Genomic DNA, 17,371 nt, shown 5'->3' with positions numbered 1-17,371 from the left:
TTACATTTTATATTGTAACAAATATTTTATTCAGAATAATATATTTTCACCTAATTTAATGTTAAGTGTAATAAATTGTTACAAAATTTAATATATATATCTGAAAATAAAACACACACATACATATTTTATATTATAATAAAAAAATTTACCGATGACATTATTATTTTATATAAAAATAAATTTATAAATTTTATTTATGAATAAGAAAGACTAGATATGCTAGGTATGTACATACATACGAGAACGCTAGGTATAATGTCTCTTGGAGAAACGTTCTGATTGGTTACCCCCACTATACTTCTTTTCCGTTCCGCTTTTTCTTCTACGTGGGACTGCACCCTCAGGGTGCGGACCCATGCACCCTGGCAAAAATGAGACGTTTGTTTGGCGTTTACATGAACGTTTGTGGAAGTTCGTTGAGAGTTTAAAAACGATTAGTAAAGAGTTTGTAGAACAAAAATTGCAACACTGCAGCGTTTAAAAGACGTTTGTACGTTATAGCGTAATCGTAAACGTTTGAAAAGTCTGAGTGAACTCTGTACACGAAGATGTATCAACGTTTACTGAACGTATTCTGAAAAATGTTACCTCAGCATTGCAAAACTTTCATGTAACATTATATAAAGAGTTTGTAGAACAAAAATTGCAACACTGCAGCGTTTGATAAGCATTCAAAACCCAACAGCGTTATGTAAGTGCTCTTACAAAGTTTGAAAAGCATATAAACTCTCAGAAAACCCTCACTCAACGGTTGTTAACGCTTTATAAAGTTTCTTATTTTCGCCAGGGCAGCGGAATAGCGGAACGCGGAAGAGAGTGGAACCAATCGCGAGCGTTCCGCAGTTTTCATTACGCGAATTTCAAATCCTCCCCATCCCCATGGAGCGGAATGAGCGTGAGCAGTCCGAGCAGTACGTCCCTAAAATGACTTTTAAATATTGTTTTTATCGCTCGTTTTTATTATCATGTATATAAATATTAAATTAAATGCCTTTCTTATCGGAAATATTGACTGAAAATGTTAAAATCTGTCAAATAAATTTTAACGTGTTTCAACACTTTTGAAATAATAACTCGTGATTGGTTGCGCAAAGTTTACTTATGCTACATGGGGACTAGAGACCTGTTTCCACGCAACAAAAATGACAGAACTGTATATATATATATATATATACACATATACCTTGTTAAATTCATCGTGACAACGAATTACGGATATAATAATAATTACGGAATATTACTCGTTTTTTTCTTTTACCGTCGCTTATTGCACTACTATTTTTATTGCACTTATGTATTTTGAGGTTACATGCTACATGCAATATGTGTATATTACGCTGATTACGCAGTCTGCAAAAAAGCTATTCCGCTAAGGGTGCGTCTCGATGGAGAAGAAAATAGCGGAACGAAATAATAACGGAAAAGTAACTATATGATGGCTAACCAATCAGAATGATTCCGTTCCGCCTTTATGTGACCGGGTTCCCCATGGCAAACATTTTACGGAACGGAATGAAAACGGAAATTATATACTACATAATATCATCATGTATTACATAGATATATCATGTCTGTGATAACCTATAACCTGGTGAAGCAATTTACTGAAATCACGTGTAATAAAATAATTAACATTATGTTATCAATAATTAACATTATATTATATAATTAACATTAATATTATCATTAATGATTTTTGAATTAATTTTATTATTAACGCGACATGATAAATATTCATTATATTATATTAATACATGATGACATTATGTAGTACATAATTTCCGTTTTCATTCCGTTCCGTAAAATGTTTGCCATGGGGAACCCGGCGATGTAAAGGCGGAACGGAATCATTCTGATTGATTAGCCATCATATAGTTATTTTTCCGTTACTATTCCGTTCCGCTATTTCTTTCTCCATCGGGACGCACCCTAAGGGCCCTCACACATGAAATTGCATAGCTGCATATGCATAGCATAAGACCATATGGACCAATGAGCATCGAGTATTAAGTCGCCATATTGACTTACATAACATAATACTCGATGTTCATTGGTCCATAAGGTCTTATGTTATGCATATGCAGCTATGCAATTTCGTGTGTGATAGCCTTAAAGCTGCTGAAAAACGCGGAACGTTCGTGATTAGTTCCGCTCTCGTTCCGCGTTCCGCTATTCCGCTGCATGGGTCCGCACCCTTAGGGTGGGGTCCCATGGAGCGTATTACGATACGCGCGTATCGGGCGTATTGAAAATCTGACCAATCGCAGACGTAACTTTCCCGTATCACAAACAGCGGAACGTCTGCGATTGGTCAGATTTTCAATACGCCCGATACGCGCGTATCGTAATACGCTCCATGGGACCCCAGCCTTAGGCCCAGTTCCACAACTTACTTTAACCGAAGTTTAACTCGTTAAAGGAAGATTTACATTGCGTCCCAAACCCATAGTATCCAATCGGACGTCATACATCGGACATTGAACGTAATGTAAATCCTCCTTTAACAAGCTGAACTTCGGTTAGAATAAGTTGTGGAACTGGGCCTTAGGGCCGGTTTCACAACTCGAGTTAACCCGTTTAATACGTTAAACTAGAGGTCTAAATATCAGAGAGACGCCAAACTACCCCCACCATGCCGCCGCGCCGCCATCTTAGATCCTACACGCACGTGATGTTATAGTGGTAGTGAGGGCCTGAGCAGAATGGCTGCCTTATAATTTTAAGACTATGTTTTATGCCTTAGGTCTTTGTCTTAGGTAACGCACAATACTGTGTGTTATGTTTCGAGTCTTATGTATACGCGAACGTTTGTAAGAAATAAACGTTCGCGTATACATAAGACTCGAGACATAACACACAGTATTGTGCGTTACCTAAGACAAAGACTTAAGGCATAAAACATAGTCTTAAAATTATAAGGCAGCCATTCTGCTCAGGCCCTGACGGTGTTTCAGTATTAGTCCATGTAAATCGCAGGTTAGTTTACCTTAGTATTCCCTAGGTTTACTCCCACTTTGTCACCGTAGCCGCCATCTTAAGAACGGATAGCTCACCACCAATCAGAAGGAGGCACGAGTTGGTGCCTCTCTGATATTTAGACCTCTATGTTAAACTGGGTCCTGATTGGTCTATTCGCCACTTAAACTCGGGTTAACTGGATTGTGGAACTTGGGCCTTAGGGCCGCTTCGACCAAACTCCGATTAACTCAATCGTTGATTAAAGGGTTGCCAACATGACAAAATAATTCATTGTGACCAATTGTATTTCTGACGATATACTGTATTTTTATAATTATATTGGGTGCATCCAGAAGCACAACCGCTCACTGAACGGCTAAGTAGCACTCGAATGTGATTGGTGAATTCAAAGATAGAAACCAATCACATTCAATTGCTTCTTAGCCGCTCAGTGAGCGGTTGTGCTTCTGGATGCACCCATTGGCTTCTCTCTGTATATTGCATTGAACTATAGAACTAACTGGAACGAGCGCTGCCTTTGTTATTGCCCGGTGACCTCGAGCCGAGGGAGACAGTATCTATTTGGTATTGCCGTCTCTCTTTTTCATGTATTACCTTAGCTAAAAATATACGTCTGCTCATTAAAGTGGCGTACAGAATTTTTTCACCAAAAATTTAGCAAAATAAAGCATTATTTTATTTCGTTTATTATCGTCATTATATTTCCTTAAATAATCCATTTCATTACAATAATATTTTTTATATATTCATTGTTCAAACATATACTGACTAAGGTATGGACACAGATAGTACATCTTGAAACTATAGGAGAAATATACTATAGCATGTTAGTGTAACAGAGAAAGCGATTCCAAATAGCGATGGCCTTCGTCGCACAGGCAGGCTCGGCTCGTAACGAAGGAGCGCTCATTCCAGTTAGTTCCATAGTTCAATGGTATATTGTTAGAAATACAATTGGTCACACTGAATTATTTTGTCATGTTGGCAACCCTTTAATCAACGATTGAGTTTGGTCGAAGCGGCCCTTATTCTAATTAGAATAGAGTTAAAATATAGTTCACTGAACATGATAGATATTTCTAAAAAAATTTATCTTATACAGATTTAAATACTTGTTTTAAATACTTGATTTTTTCGTTAGACTTTTATTAATATCTATAATAGCATTACAATAAAATTGCAAAAAATAAAATATATTTATTGCAAAAATGATAAATTACAATTACAGTCATTTATAATACAATTGTAGATAATGGAGGAAAAGGATTTTGTTTAGATATAACTAACTTTTTATGTTGATAAGATATGTAACCTTTAATTTTGCCCTCATATATCAAATTTGCAAGAAGACATTCTGTCTCATCCATATCTATATCCTCCATCCCATTTATTTGTAATGCTATAAGCAAACTTTGAACCGGTATTTGATGCGTATTTAGTGCTAAATATACTTTTTTGAATAAATTTCTATAAGCAATCAATTTTAATTTTTCCACAATTAAATATATACCAGCATCAATAAAAAAAATTTCATGTTTTGCCATTACTCCTTCTAAAGAACGTAAATCTCCCTTTCTTACGGATTCCATCAGCTCCCAGAATTCCATTAAATTATATTTTTCTAAAAGATTTTGTTTTGGCATATATCCTAATAACATTTTCACAGGTACAAGGTAAGTTAAAATCAATCTCTTATTTTTTGTACATTGTATATGACAATGCTCAAATGCATAAGTTAGGTATTCATCAGCTGAAATAATTTAGAATCTATTTATACATTTCAATGAAACAATTATTAAATAATTGTGCTTATTAAACTATAGAAAAATATACTTACCAATTTTATAATTGCTGTCAAACATTGCTTTCCGGCCAACAAAAAATTTATATGTAATTTGTTGTGCTAATGCAAAATGGTCCTTATAAGGAGATGACTCTATAGCCCGTATCAAAGGTTTACACAAATGCAATTTATTAATTCTAAAATATACTTTTAATAGTTGATTAATTAAGGCTAACATTCCCCATCGTTTTGTATCTTCTTCTGAACTTCTATTATCAGCTGCACAAACACGGAAACAAGCCATCAAACACTCAGCACACTTCTCAAGAACTTCTCCATGCTTTATATTTTTGTTATACTTTGAATTTTCTGCACCTATCGCAGATAATCTTAATTCTAGACACATTACATTCATTACTGGCAACATCCAGTTTTCTTCCTTTTGAATTTGCAGGATCTTAGCAAGACATTGTACAGCTGAACTTTGATAATTATACATAGCAAGGGCATCATTCTTGTTCATAGCAGATACAGCTCTGAAAAAAGGAGTATATAATGTAAAAAATATATATTTTTTAAATATATATATATATACATATATATATATATATATATATATATATATATATATATATATATATTATACCCAGGTAGCAAGCACACGTCAATTTGATGTTCCAAACTGATCATTTTTGGTCATATGTTGTCAAAATGACTGATTTGTTATATAACTTTATATTGACATCTTGATGTAATATTATTTTATATTATTTTGATATCTTATTTCAGTCATGAACTGACAATTATATTATTATCAATGTGATTAGTTAGTACATCAATCCTATAAAAAAATCTTTTAAAATTTTTTATATAACATGACTTTCGCAATCAGACTTTAACAATTTTTCTTTCGACACATGCGTTTATCTGTGCACGATTCATATTGCTTAACCACTCAAGTGTTCATTAAATTAGTGCACATTGAAAATATTAGCTATATATCAATCGAGTGTAATTAAAATGCCAAAAAATATACACATTTTTTTCTACAGTTGATTGGCAAAATACATTTTTATAAAACAGACAATAAAAGACATTATTTGTTAAAATTTTATATAATCTTAGATGTAAGTTTGTTTATGTTTAAATAAAATAATAACAAATATAAAAGTTGTGACCTATTTTCTTACCATATTTGCATTTTCCAGCTTTTTCTAATAAAGCAGTTTAATTGATCGAAGATTCTTCTGAAGAATAGAATGGCTATAATTGTTCAATGATGCTCTCGAATCAGTTAATCTGCTTTATTCGACAATGCTATTAAATACATTATTATGCTAAGAAAAAACCGTCAAAATATGGTACATTTTATGGCGTCAAAATGCAGTACACATTATGATGTCAAGAATCTGTGACATTAGACCGTCACATTTGTCATAAAAATGTCAACTCGTGACGTCAAGAATAGTCAGTGAATGACCAATATGAAACGTCAAAATGACGTGTGCTTACTACCCGGATATATTAAAGATAATTAATCTTACTTTAAATGACAAAGGACTAAATCATCTAATGGTGCAGATAAATGTTCTATAGCCTTGATTATAGCAGTTTCTGATCCAACTTGAGATATTGAAACATGATTGTGTCTTAGAGATAAGAAACCCTTAAAAAAAATGGCATTGATACATGATTTAATCATCTTTGATCAAAATATATTCGTAACTTACTGCTAATGCTTCCCCATCCTGGTTAAGCCATGTTCGTCGAATCTGTGAAATAAAAAATAAAGATAAAACATCAATTGTATCATACGACTGTTTATCAATTTATCATATTACCTGCATTATATAAGAATCCATTTCGTTTAAAATATAGATAACAAATCTTCGTGCGCGTAAATAATTTCCAGTCAAATGTTATTTTCTTCAGTTTCAGACTTCACGGAGAAAGATAATAGAAATAGGCCTCGTGTACATTCGTTCCGTGGACCCTTCTCGCGGGGCAAGGAGGACGTAGAACTGGCCAATCAACTGGCAGCATAGCAGCGGCTCGAATCGTTGTCGCGGAGTGTACAATGGCCGCATTCAGCGGACTCAACAGTTGGGTAGCATTACTAGATTTTCCAATGGAATTCGAAGCTGATTGGTCGGATCTGAAAGTAGAAACCAATCGTGTTCGATTGCTACTTAGCAGTTGAGTCCGCTAAATGCGGCCAATGAGTCGCAAGTCGTAAGCAAATTGACCAATCACAGTCTATTATTTATCAAAATAACTGTGGTTGGTCAATTTGCTTACGACTCGCGACTTGCGACTAATGACGTATATAATTAGACCAAGCCCTGGACCAAGCATTCATATAGCTTTCGTTTTGTACACTGCGCGACAATGAGTACGTTTACACGGCAACGTTAATCTGGTTTAGTAACAATCGTTATAACTCCCTAAAAGTGATGTTCGTTTATACGCAAGGATTTATTTTATCACTATTCCTCTTTACTTTAACTTGGCCGTGTTCCGAAATTACTGCCAGTACTGCAAATTCTATAGCTAGCGCCAGACTATAATGCGTGATTCGTAATTCGCGATTCGTAATTTGTGATTCATAGAGATTCGTTGGTCATTCAGGGAGATTCGTTATTCGTCAGTGTAAACCTTCCACACTATTCGCGATTCGCTGTATATCATTCGTAATTCGTCGTTTCTTAGTTCGCGTTACTTCGACCAGTTTTTTCTATAATATTTATCTTTTGGATCCCATAAACATCTATGTTCTCTTATGTCTTCTACAAATTCAAGCACGCGATTATTTGTCTAGCTCTCCATTGTCTCTCTCTTCATTATAATTGATGCAATAACCTATCAAAGAGAAACACGAACTAATTACGCATAGTGTAGCGCGCATGGACCTAAGAAGATATGGATGGAGTCTAGAGCCGGGGCCACAGTATACCCAGGCTGCGTTTCAATATTCACTGCCAGTACTAAAAATCTATAGTGTACGTCACGTAAACTATAGATTTTCAGTACTGGCAGTGAATATTGGAACGCAGCCCCAGTAGCGCAACTCCCTAAAATTTGTGGTCAAAATGGAGTGCGCATGCGCGAAGTTAGCGAGTAAACACAGTATCGCCATCTAAACTTTCCTCTCACTTTCTCCTTCATTGTTTACGGTCACTCTCTCTCGCTCTCTCTTTGCATTTAAAGGTTTTGTGAATACCTGTGTGCATTTTGAAAGTGTAAAATAAGTGTAAAAGTCTTATAATTGCGTAAATAAAATTATTATTATAATATTATTAGTATTATAATTTATATTAAATAATTTGTATGTATGTAATTTTTCTAATGAAAAAGTGGATCAACTGTTGGAATTATAATTTTATTTTATTATTTGATTATATAGATTTTAAACAAATAAGAATTTTATAAAAATTTATTTTCACATATTTGGCTAATGGAAATACTAACTTTGGCATATATGTGTCAAATAAATTATTCATTATAAAATAATGTACTTATTTAAAATGTACTTATTTTTAAATTTTTAATTATGTTACATATATGCATATATTTATGTATGTGTGAAATAAATTATATTCATTATAAAAAATGCATATTTATTAATAAGTACATTTATACTTAATATTAAAAATGTTTTAAATATGTCTTTATTTAATAGTTACATATTAATGTTTTTTATATATGATATATTTCATTATTTATTAATTATATATTTCATTATTTTATATATGATATATTTCATTATTTATTGTACTTATGTTATACATATATTGTTTATATTATGTTATATATAATTTTATAAATTTTGTATCTTTTTTCTTTTATTTATCTTTGTGTATTACATTGTTATTATATATAATTTTTACTAAAATTTACTTCTTTTACATTTAGTAATATGTTGAAAAAAAGAAAGAAAATGAAGTGAAGGAGAAAGAGTGAGAAAAAAGTCCAGATGGCGTTACTGGATTTACTCGCTTACTTCGCGCATGCGCACTCCATTTTAGACTTCACAGACATCAAAGGTGCCGACAGAGAGTTGCGCTACTGGATATACTGTGCCGGGGCGGTGTGAAATTTGCGGTAAGGGGGGTGTATAGCTCTGTCTCTTTCCAAAAGCAACCTTCGGGTGTTTCCGTCGCATATCCGATAATTCCCGAAAGGTTATATATCCCATATTAGCTAACTTTCGAATAAAAATACAGAATTGTAAATATTGCGAATATGTAAATAAATGTAAAATAAAATGTAATAATATGTAAAATATGTATGTAAATAATATGCAAATAAATATATATTTAACCTAAAAATAAAAAATATGTAAATATAAAGATTAAATATATTAATATAAAGAATTTATTTTTAACAATTGGAGACGTTTTTTAATAAAACTATGAAAATTCATAGAAAAACAAATATCACTTCTTCAGTAATTTCAGAAAATCTTAGTTAATTTTTTCTTAATTCCAATAATTTGAAATTATAAAAATGTAAATATGTAAAATTTTTTTCGCCACAGCGTCTCTTCGCCTCTTCGTCTACTGAAATATAGTAAAGTAATATACAGGGTGACCCATTTTAACTTAGGCAGCCAAATAACTCGAAAAATAAGCAAGATAGAGAAAAATGTTTTAGACAAAAGTTGTATGGTTTCGAGGGGGCCATAAGATGGTATCATTGGTTTGACCTTGAAGAGTCATTTGAAGGTCACGTGAAGGTCACTTCAATTTTTTTAAATGGAATACCCTATATATTTTTGTACATTCTTGTAGCTTATTTCGAGAGCTTTCCAAAACACTATAATTAAGTACCTTTCCGTTAAGTACTTTTTGAGTTATGATGCTTGAAATAATTTCTTAATTTTACATAAACCGTAAAATATCTTGTAAAATATTCATTTTTCGATTATCTTACCTTAATACTTTTATGTACAAAATAATGAGAGGAATCAATTGGTGTAAAGAAAACACATAGTTGTTTTTAAGAAAAAATATGGAATTGTTAATTGCAAATTACATATTTTTTCTTCGAAACAACTATGTGTTTTCTTTACACCAATTGATTCCTCTCATTATTTTGTACATAAAACTATTAAGGTAAGGTAATCGAAAAATGAATATTTTACAAGATATTTTACGGTTTATGTAAAATTAAGAAATTATTTCAAGCCTCATAACTCAAAAAGTACTTAACGAAAATGTACTTAATTATAGTGTTTTGGAAAGCTCTCGAGATGAGCTACAAGAATGTACAAAAATATATAGGATGTTCCATTTAAAAAAATTGAAGTGACCTTCACGTGACCTTCAAATGACTCTTCAAGGTCAAACCAATGATACCATCTTATGGCCCCCTCGAAACCATACAACTTTTGTCTAAAACATTTTTCTCTATCTTGCTTATTTTTCGAGTTATTTGGCTGCCTAAGTTAAAATGGGTCACCCTGTATAGTATAATATTTATAATAGTAATTATCATATATAATAGTATCACACATATAGGATCATAATTATAAAGAATGGAATAAAAGTAAATACAATTGTAATTTATAGCGAAAATTAGAAATTTATTATTTTATTAATTTATAGCGAAATTATATACCATGAAAATTTTTTTCAGTTTATTTATTGTCCTTTAAATAAAGTAAGTTTATTATAAAATTGTCTTTCGCTTTTACTGTAGATAATTTTAACAGATGACATATACGCGTTTTTACATATGTTTCTACAATTAATAAATGTTTCATTAAGTTCAAAAGAAAGAAATTAAATTAAAAATCAAATAATATTACGTACTTGTGATACAAAATTTTTCTGCATTTTTCCTCTTCTATTTGCACTTCGGACTTTTTTTCGGGTTTTGTTCAATTCGTACAATTGGAAATCACACAATATGGCATTGTTCTTTTCGAAGAAAATTTAAACAACACTGATAAAAAATACGTCGATGTTTGCTTTATATTTAGCGTCTATAAGGAGTTATGACACATATATTGTACAAGTACGCAATGCGCACTTCGGATATCTTCGGTTGCATTCGTTACAAAGCCGAAGATTGCTTTTGGAAAGAGACAGAGCTATACACCTCCCTTACCGTAAATTTCACAGCCCCCTCGCCCATATGAGGGCCTGAGCACAAAGATGTTGTAACTGTTTCCGACAAAGTTGTATGCGTAAGTCGGAGACGTTAGTCAACGCACAAGGATTTTACGTAAACGTAGGCCGTATCTTGTATTGCGATCTATGTTATGCGATACCTACGTTTACGTAAAATCCTTGTGCGTGACTAACGTCTCCGACTTACGCATACGACTTTGTCGGAAACAGTTACGACATCTTTGTGCTCAGGCCCTTAGACTCCATCCATATCTTCTTAGGTTCATGGTAGCGCGACACGAATGAATTGATTCGTAACGATTCGTCTCCTTTGAGTTTCGTCAAAAAACCGCTCGATTAGCGAATCAGTGCGAATGACGAATCGCGCATGACGAATCGACGAATTTTCCCTCCACATTATTCGTGAACGTTATACGAATCACGAATCACGCATCACGATTCGCGAAAACGTGCATAGTCTGGCGCTAGCTTATTAGGGCCGCTTCGACCAAACTTAATCGTTGATTAAAGGGTTGCCAACATGACAAAATAATTCAGTGTGACCAATTGTATTTCTGACGATATACTGTATTTCTACAATTATATTGGCTTCTCTCTGTATATTGTTAGAAATACAATTGGTCACACTGGATTATTTTGTCATGTTGGCAACCCTTTAATCAACGATTAAGTTTGGTCGAAGCGGCCCTTAGTAAGCGTATCGTTCAGTATTGTTCAAGACATAGGATAGTGTAGGTTGAAGAGGCATTGTCAAAAAGTTTTAATAAAATATGAATAACGATCAAATTTTCTTCCACTTTTGCCATCGTTTCCAAATAATTATTAATATTAAGTTAGGATCCATTATTATTATACTTTTCTGTGAATTAAAACCTCTGAATTACTTTCTAAATATGTAAATATTAATATTCAAATTTTAATTTTAAATTTTAATTTTAACAAAATTATTATAACATAATTAGGATTAATACTAGATTATAATAGATTTAATTAATATTTTTTTAAATAGTGAGCCTACTGGTTTTACCGATCATCCTTAACGTCGGCCTCAAGAACACATGTACTGTTTCAGGGTGCGTCCCGATGGAGAAAGAAATAGCGGAACAGAATAGTAACGGAAAAGTAACTATGTGATGGCTAACCAATCAGAATGATTCCGTTCCGCCTTTACGTGGCCGGGTTCCCCATGGCAAACATTTTACGGAACGGAATGAAAACGGAAATTATGTACTCTACATACTACATAATATCATCATGTATTACATAGATATATCATATCTGTGATAACCTATAACCTGGTGAAGCAATTTACTGAAATCACGTGTAATAAAATAATTAACATTATGTTATCAATAATAACATTATATTATATAATTAACATTAATATTATCATTAATGATTTTTGAATTAATTTTATTATTAACGCGACATGGTAAATATTGATTATATTATATTAATACATGATGACATTATGTAGTACATAATTTCCGTTTTCATTCCGTTCCGTAAAATGTTTGCCATGGGGAACCCGGCCATGTAAAGGCGGAACGGAATCATTCTGATTGGTTAGCCATCATATAGTTACTTTTCCGTTACTATTCCGTTCCGCTATTTCTTTCTCCATCGGGATGCACCCTCAAAGTTGTTACGGACGACTTCCGCGCGTTTTGCCGTCGGAGTCGAGATTAAAGTTCGGTAGGCGAGCGGAAATAAACGAGAGCGTTATATGGATCAGAAAATAAAAGTTTATTGTGTGATTACAGTGTGGGTGTGTGTGTGTATATGTGTAAGCGCAGCGAGTCGCAAGCGTGTGTGTGAGTGTATCGCGTGAGCGCAAACGTGTGATCGCGATAATATGCGAACACTAAAGATCGGTCGATCGGGCTCTAGATGAGCGCCCCGCGGGCACTCGTACTGTAGTTGCTCACGAAAGTTTCGGAAGGTGGGCGCGAAATGCATACAGTCCGTCTGCAAGCGAAATTTCGTACGGTGCGCTAAATGTTACAAAATTAGGCCGCGCTTCGATATATCTCGAAGTTGGCTCGCACGTTGGAATGCGCGCGTACCGCGTGTGTTTACAACTATACGCGGTCAATGACCGATTGATGTAGCGCGTGTCGCGTTTTTGTCGCGCGTCTGGGCTATCGGTTTAATCCCTTTAATACGCGGATTGTAAGCGTGCGGTTCTCGGAAACGTGCTTGTAATTCCCGGTTCTGGGTAAGTTGTAGTTTCCGGGAACGCCGTGCCGACGAGAGCAGCTCGTCCGGGGTAGCTCTCCTCTCTACCTCGTGCTTTTATGCAACGGCGTTAGGCGGTCGGATATTCTGACCTATATCGAGATCACTCGATTGAACCGGAGTTCGCTCTGGTTCTTTCTTTCGGTCGGAGAATGGTTGGAAGGAATTAGCCGTGTCAAGAACCGAGATGGCTCGGTTGAGGAGGAGTTCTCTCCACCTTCTGTCTTGAGTACTGGCTGTTCGTTTGCTAGGAGCGGTCTAGGTTTCGGTACTTGTTCACTTCCGTGAGTGGAACGAGAATCCGTGATTAGGAGAGCGCCAAGGGCTTTTTATATTGCGGGCAATTAGCCCCGCGCCGGCGTAAAACGGTGTTGCCTCCATCGAGCGGCGGTACAGCGGTACGGAACGTCGTCCGCTCGGAAGAGCACGGCGGTGCCGGGAGCGGGGGGTCTTTGCTCGAAACGGTCGGAGACCCTCGGCCGTAGTCGGCGCGGCTTGCCGGTTTCGGCTCTCAGCGGTGTATCATAAGGATTAAAAAAAATGTGGCGCAACGCGCCCCTGCCTTTGCCCGGCGGGTGTTCTGCCGGGCGGCAGTTTCCGGCTGATATTCGGCGATGCACTAAGGGGGTGCAAGGGGTGCATCGTTATAAAGTTAAAAAGATTGAAGTAAATATATACTTCAATCTTTTTAACTTTATAAATATTACATACATTCCGCTTTACACATACTTGTATACAAAGCATCGGTTCCCCATGATGCGTACTTTTCAAGACGTGTAGGTTACGAAGATCAATTGCAAATTTTCTTAGCATTTCCATTAGAGTGTACAACGGAAAATCTAATCTATAATTGGTTGTATTTGTTACGCATTCCGCACAATACGCCCCATGTGAAAGCCGACTTTCAAAATGACGTAACTTCAATTAAAAGTTACTAGAATACGCAAGTTACGCTTACGCAAGTTACGCCGCATATGACGGCAGCCTGATGGCCATTCTGCGCAGACTGGGTCAAGGGAACGCCATATTGGATATATATAGATATACTTCATATACTTCTTAATTCTATTGGCCAATAAATCAATATGTCTCTTGTTTGGCCCAACGTACTCATTGGTTATTACAGAAAGATGTGCAAGAGCACACCTTGTTTTCCTTCCACCATCGATAGAACGATGTTTTCAGCGCTGAAAACGTCAAAACGAACACAGCCATAATTTGTTTGTAGTTGGCGAGGGGAGTGAAGCCAGACCACTGAACTATATATAAACTGGGATGGGAACTGAAGAGTTTTTCGCGAGCCGAGAGAGAACAATCTTCAGGGCATGGTGTCTCATTTCATCCTTTTAGATCTGTTTGTACTGTCCAAGGTGTGCGCATGTACGTAGATGCGTGTGAGCGAGACACCCTGCCCTGAACATCTATCTATCTCAGGCTCGCTGTCCGCTTATGTATTTATGGTCATCACACATACAATTTGTACATTACAATGGCAATTCCCATTCCAGTTTATACAGGGTGTCCCTGAGCACTACCTCACGCACTTGTGAGGAGGTAGAGCGCAGTAAATTAAATAAAGAAGTCCTATTCCATGTAACGATTTTTGCAATAATAATAGAAATATTAATTATTGAAATCGGACGAATGAGAGAAGCGCTCGACTGCTCGAGCTATAGCACGGCCCACCGTATCAGACATTGCCTGCCGGCTTGCGGCGAAACGTGAAAATGACGATGGCGGTAACCACGGGTAGCGGCGCGCTGTCGCTCCCCTCGCGCTTCTCTCATTCGTCCGATTTCAATAATTAATATTTCTATTATTATTGCAAAAATCGTTACATGGAATAGGACTTCTTTATTTAATTTACTGCGCTCTACCTCCTCACAAGTGCGTGAGGTAGTGCTCAAGGACTGTATACAGGGCGATCCTGAAAAACGTTATGTCTTTAAAATGACGTATTCCTGACACCATTCTAAGACAATTTTTCCTTTACCAAAATTTGATTTGAAGCGTAGTTTTTGAATTATGAGCAAAAATAGTTAGTAAATCATGCGTCGGGTACAGAAGGCAGGCAGGAGCGGCGCGGCGTGCCGCGAGCGCGGGCGCAGCTGACCGCCCGACGGGTGATTATCACCGCATGAGTCGCTAACTATTTTATCTTATAACATAAAATTATGCTTTAAATAAAATTTTGGTAAAGAAGAAAATGTCTTAGAATTACGTCAGAAATACGTGTTCCTTAAAATAACGTTATTTTAATAATGAAAAGTTGTTCCGGATCGCCGGCCGTCCGACGTTGCAATCAGCTGATTGCTACACGCGATGTGTGTATGGCGGAGTGTGTGCGTAAGAGAGAGAGAGAGAGAGAGAGAGAGAGAGAGAGAGAGAGAGAGGGTAGGAGGGACAGACATTCATACACACGCACGCACTTTTTTTCTCGCTCTCTTTCTCTCTTTTACGCAACACTCATACACTCTCTCATTCAGTCTCTCACTCACACTCTCTCGGTCACTCACTCACTCACTCACCTGCTTACTCACTTGCTCACTCACCTTGTAGCAGCGTAGCGAATCTTCATGCTATGTATTGTTGTTATCTGCTGCACGATTATGATTGCTAGAGATGCGCGACACATCGAAATTTTTTCGATTATTAGTCTCACACTCGATTGACACAATACAGATTACACGATAACGAGTTTACTGTTTATTCACTCACTATTGATTTATCGATACCAAAAATTACTTTCAAAGAAACGCGAATGCAAACAGCACATGACTCGACGCGAAGCGACGGACCGCGGAGACTGCGCGACCACAAGAGTTATGTTGCGTTGATGAGAAACGCGACACGCGACATCTAACAAACGACTTGCGCGTGGCGCGTGATTGACGCGAGATAAGACGATTTTAATTACATTCGTCTTATCTCGCGTCAATCACGCGCCACGCGCAAGTCGTTTGTTAGATGTCGCGTTTCTGGCAACATAACTCTTGTGGTCGCGCAGTCTCCGCGGTCCGTCGCTTCGCGTCGAGTCATGTGCTGTTTGCATTCGCGTTTCTTTGAAAGTAATTTTTGGTATCGATAAATCAATAGTGAGTGAATAAACAGTAAACTCGTTATCGTGTAATCTGTATTGTGTCAATCGAGTGTGAGACTAATAATCGAAAAAATTTCGATGTGTCGCGCATCTCTAGCAATCATAATCGTGCAGCAGATAACAACAATACATAGCATGAAGATTCGCTACGCTGCTACAAGGTGAGTGAGCAAGTGAGTAAGCAGGTGAGTGAGTGAGTGAGTGACCGAGAGAGTGTGAGTGAGAGACTGAATGAGAGAGTGTATGAGTGTTGCGTAAAAGAGAGAAAGAGAGCGAGAAAAAAAGTGCGTGCGTGTGTATGAATGTCTGTCCCTCCTACCCTCCCTCTCTCTCTCTCTCTTACGCACACACTCCGCCATACACACATCGCGTGTAGCAATCAGCTGATTGCAACGTCGGACGGCCGGCGATCCGGAACAACTTTTCATTATTATAATAACGTTATTTTAAGGAACACGTATTTCTGACGTAATTCTAAGACATTTTCTTCTTTACCAAAATTTTATTTAAAGCATAATTTTATGTTATAAGATAAAATAGTTAGCGACTCATGCGGTGATAATCACCCGTCGGGCGGTCAGCTGCGCCCGCGCTCGCGGCACGCCGCGCCGCTCCTGCCTGCCTTCTGTACCCGACGCGTGATTTACTAACTATTTTTGCTCATAATTCAAAAACTACGCTTCAAATCAAATTTTGGTAAAGGAAAAATTGTCTTAGAATGGTGTCAGGAATACGTCATTTTAAAGACATAACGTTTTTCAGGATCGCCCTGTATAGTTCAGTGATGCCCGTTTCTACCAACACGGTTTAAAGGCCTGTGTCCACGATGCTAGAAATCTGTCCGAGTTCTCGATCGGAGAAAAAGTTACTAAAACTCGAATCGTGTACACAGGCAACTCGAATGAATATCTCGAATAGAAATCTCGAACAGAAAAATGCATCCTGTCCCATATTTCCATACTAGTTACTAGGCTTATATAGATTATGTAGGAACAAATCTATTATATATATTACAAGATATTGTTTTTATTACAATTTATAACAATTAGAATTTCACAATATTTTTATATTGTTTTTCTTTCCAATATTTTAATGTTGATATAAATTATAGTAACTCTAACCTCGCATACTCGA

General features: G+C 36.1%; 1 protein-coding gene across 2 annotated transcripts; it reads right to left on the bottom strand.

Moving 5' to 3' along the window:
- Positions 1 to 4,159: 4,159 nt before the first annotated feature.
- Positions 4,160 to 6,924, bottom strand: Pcid2 (PCI domain-containing protein 2). Of its 2 annotated transcripts, XM_083092223.1 has the most exons (5): positions 6,607 to 6,924; positions 6,496 to 6,537; positions 6,310 to 6,431; positions 4,820 to 5,301; positions 4,160 to 4,732 (listed from the first exon to the last, which is right to left on the bottom strand). In XM_083092223.1, the coding sequence occupies exons 1-5, from the start codon at positions 6,625 to 6,627 to the stop codon at positions 4,215 to 4,217; spliced, it is 1,185 nt and encodes a 394-aa protein (XP_082948349.1). In that variant the 5' UTR covers positions 6,628 to 6,924; the 3' UTR covers positions 4,160 to 4,214. The 2 variants fall into 2 exon arrangements, with proteins under 2 accessions (XP_082948349.1, XP_082948350.1); XM_083092224.1 differs by lacking the exon at positions 6,310 to 6,431 and having other exon boundaries at positions 6,607 to 6,920.
- Between the last annotated feature and the right edge of the window lie 10,447 nt (positions 6,925 to 17,371).

This window comes from Camponotus vicinus, unplaced genomic scaffold, assembly GCF_025532165.1.
Source record: "Camponotus vicinus isolate PSW18456_S1 unplaced genomic scaffold, iyCamVici1.0 SCAF_2, whole genome shotgun sequence".
NCBI lineage: Eukaryota > Metazoa > Arthropoda > Insecta > Hymenoptera > Formicidae > Camponotus > Camponotus vicinus.
Note: the sequence above shows the minus strand (reverse complement) of the source record. Positions and strands in the feature narration are given on the sequence as shown.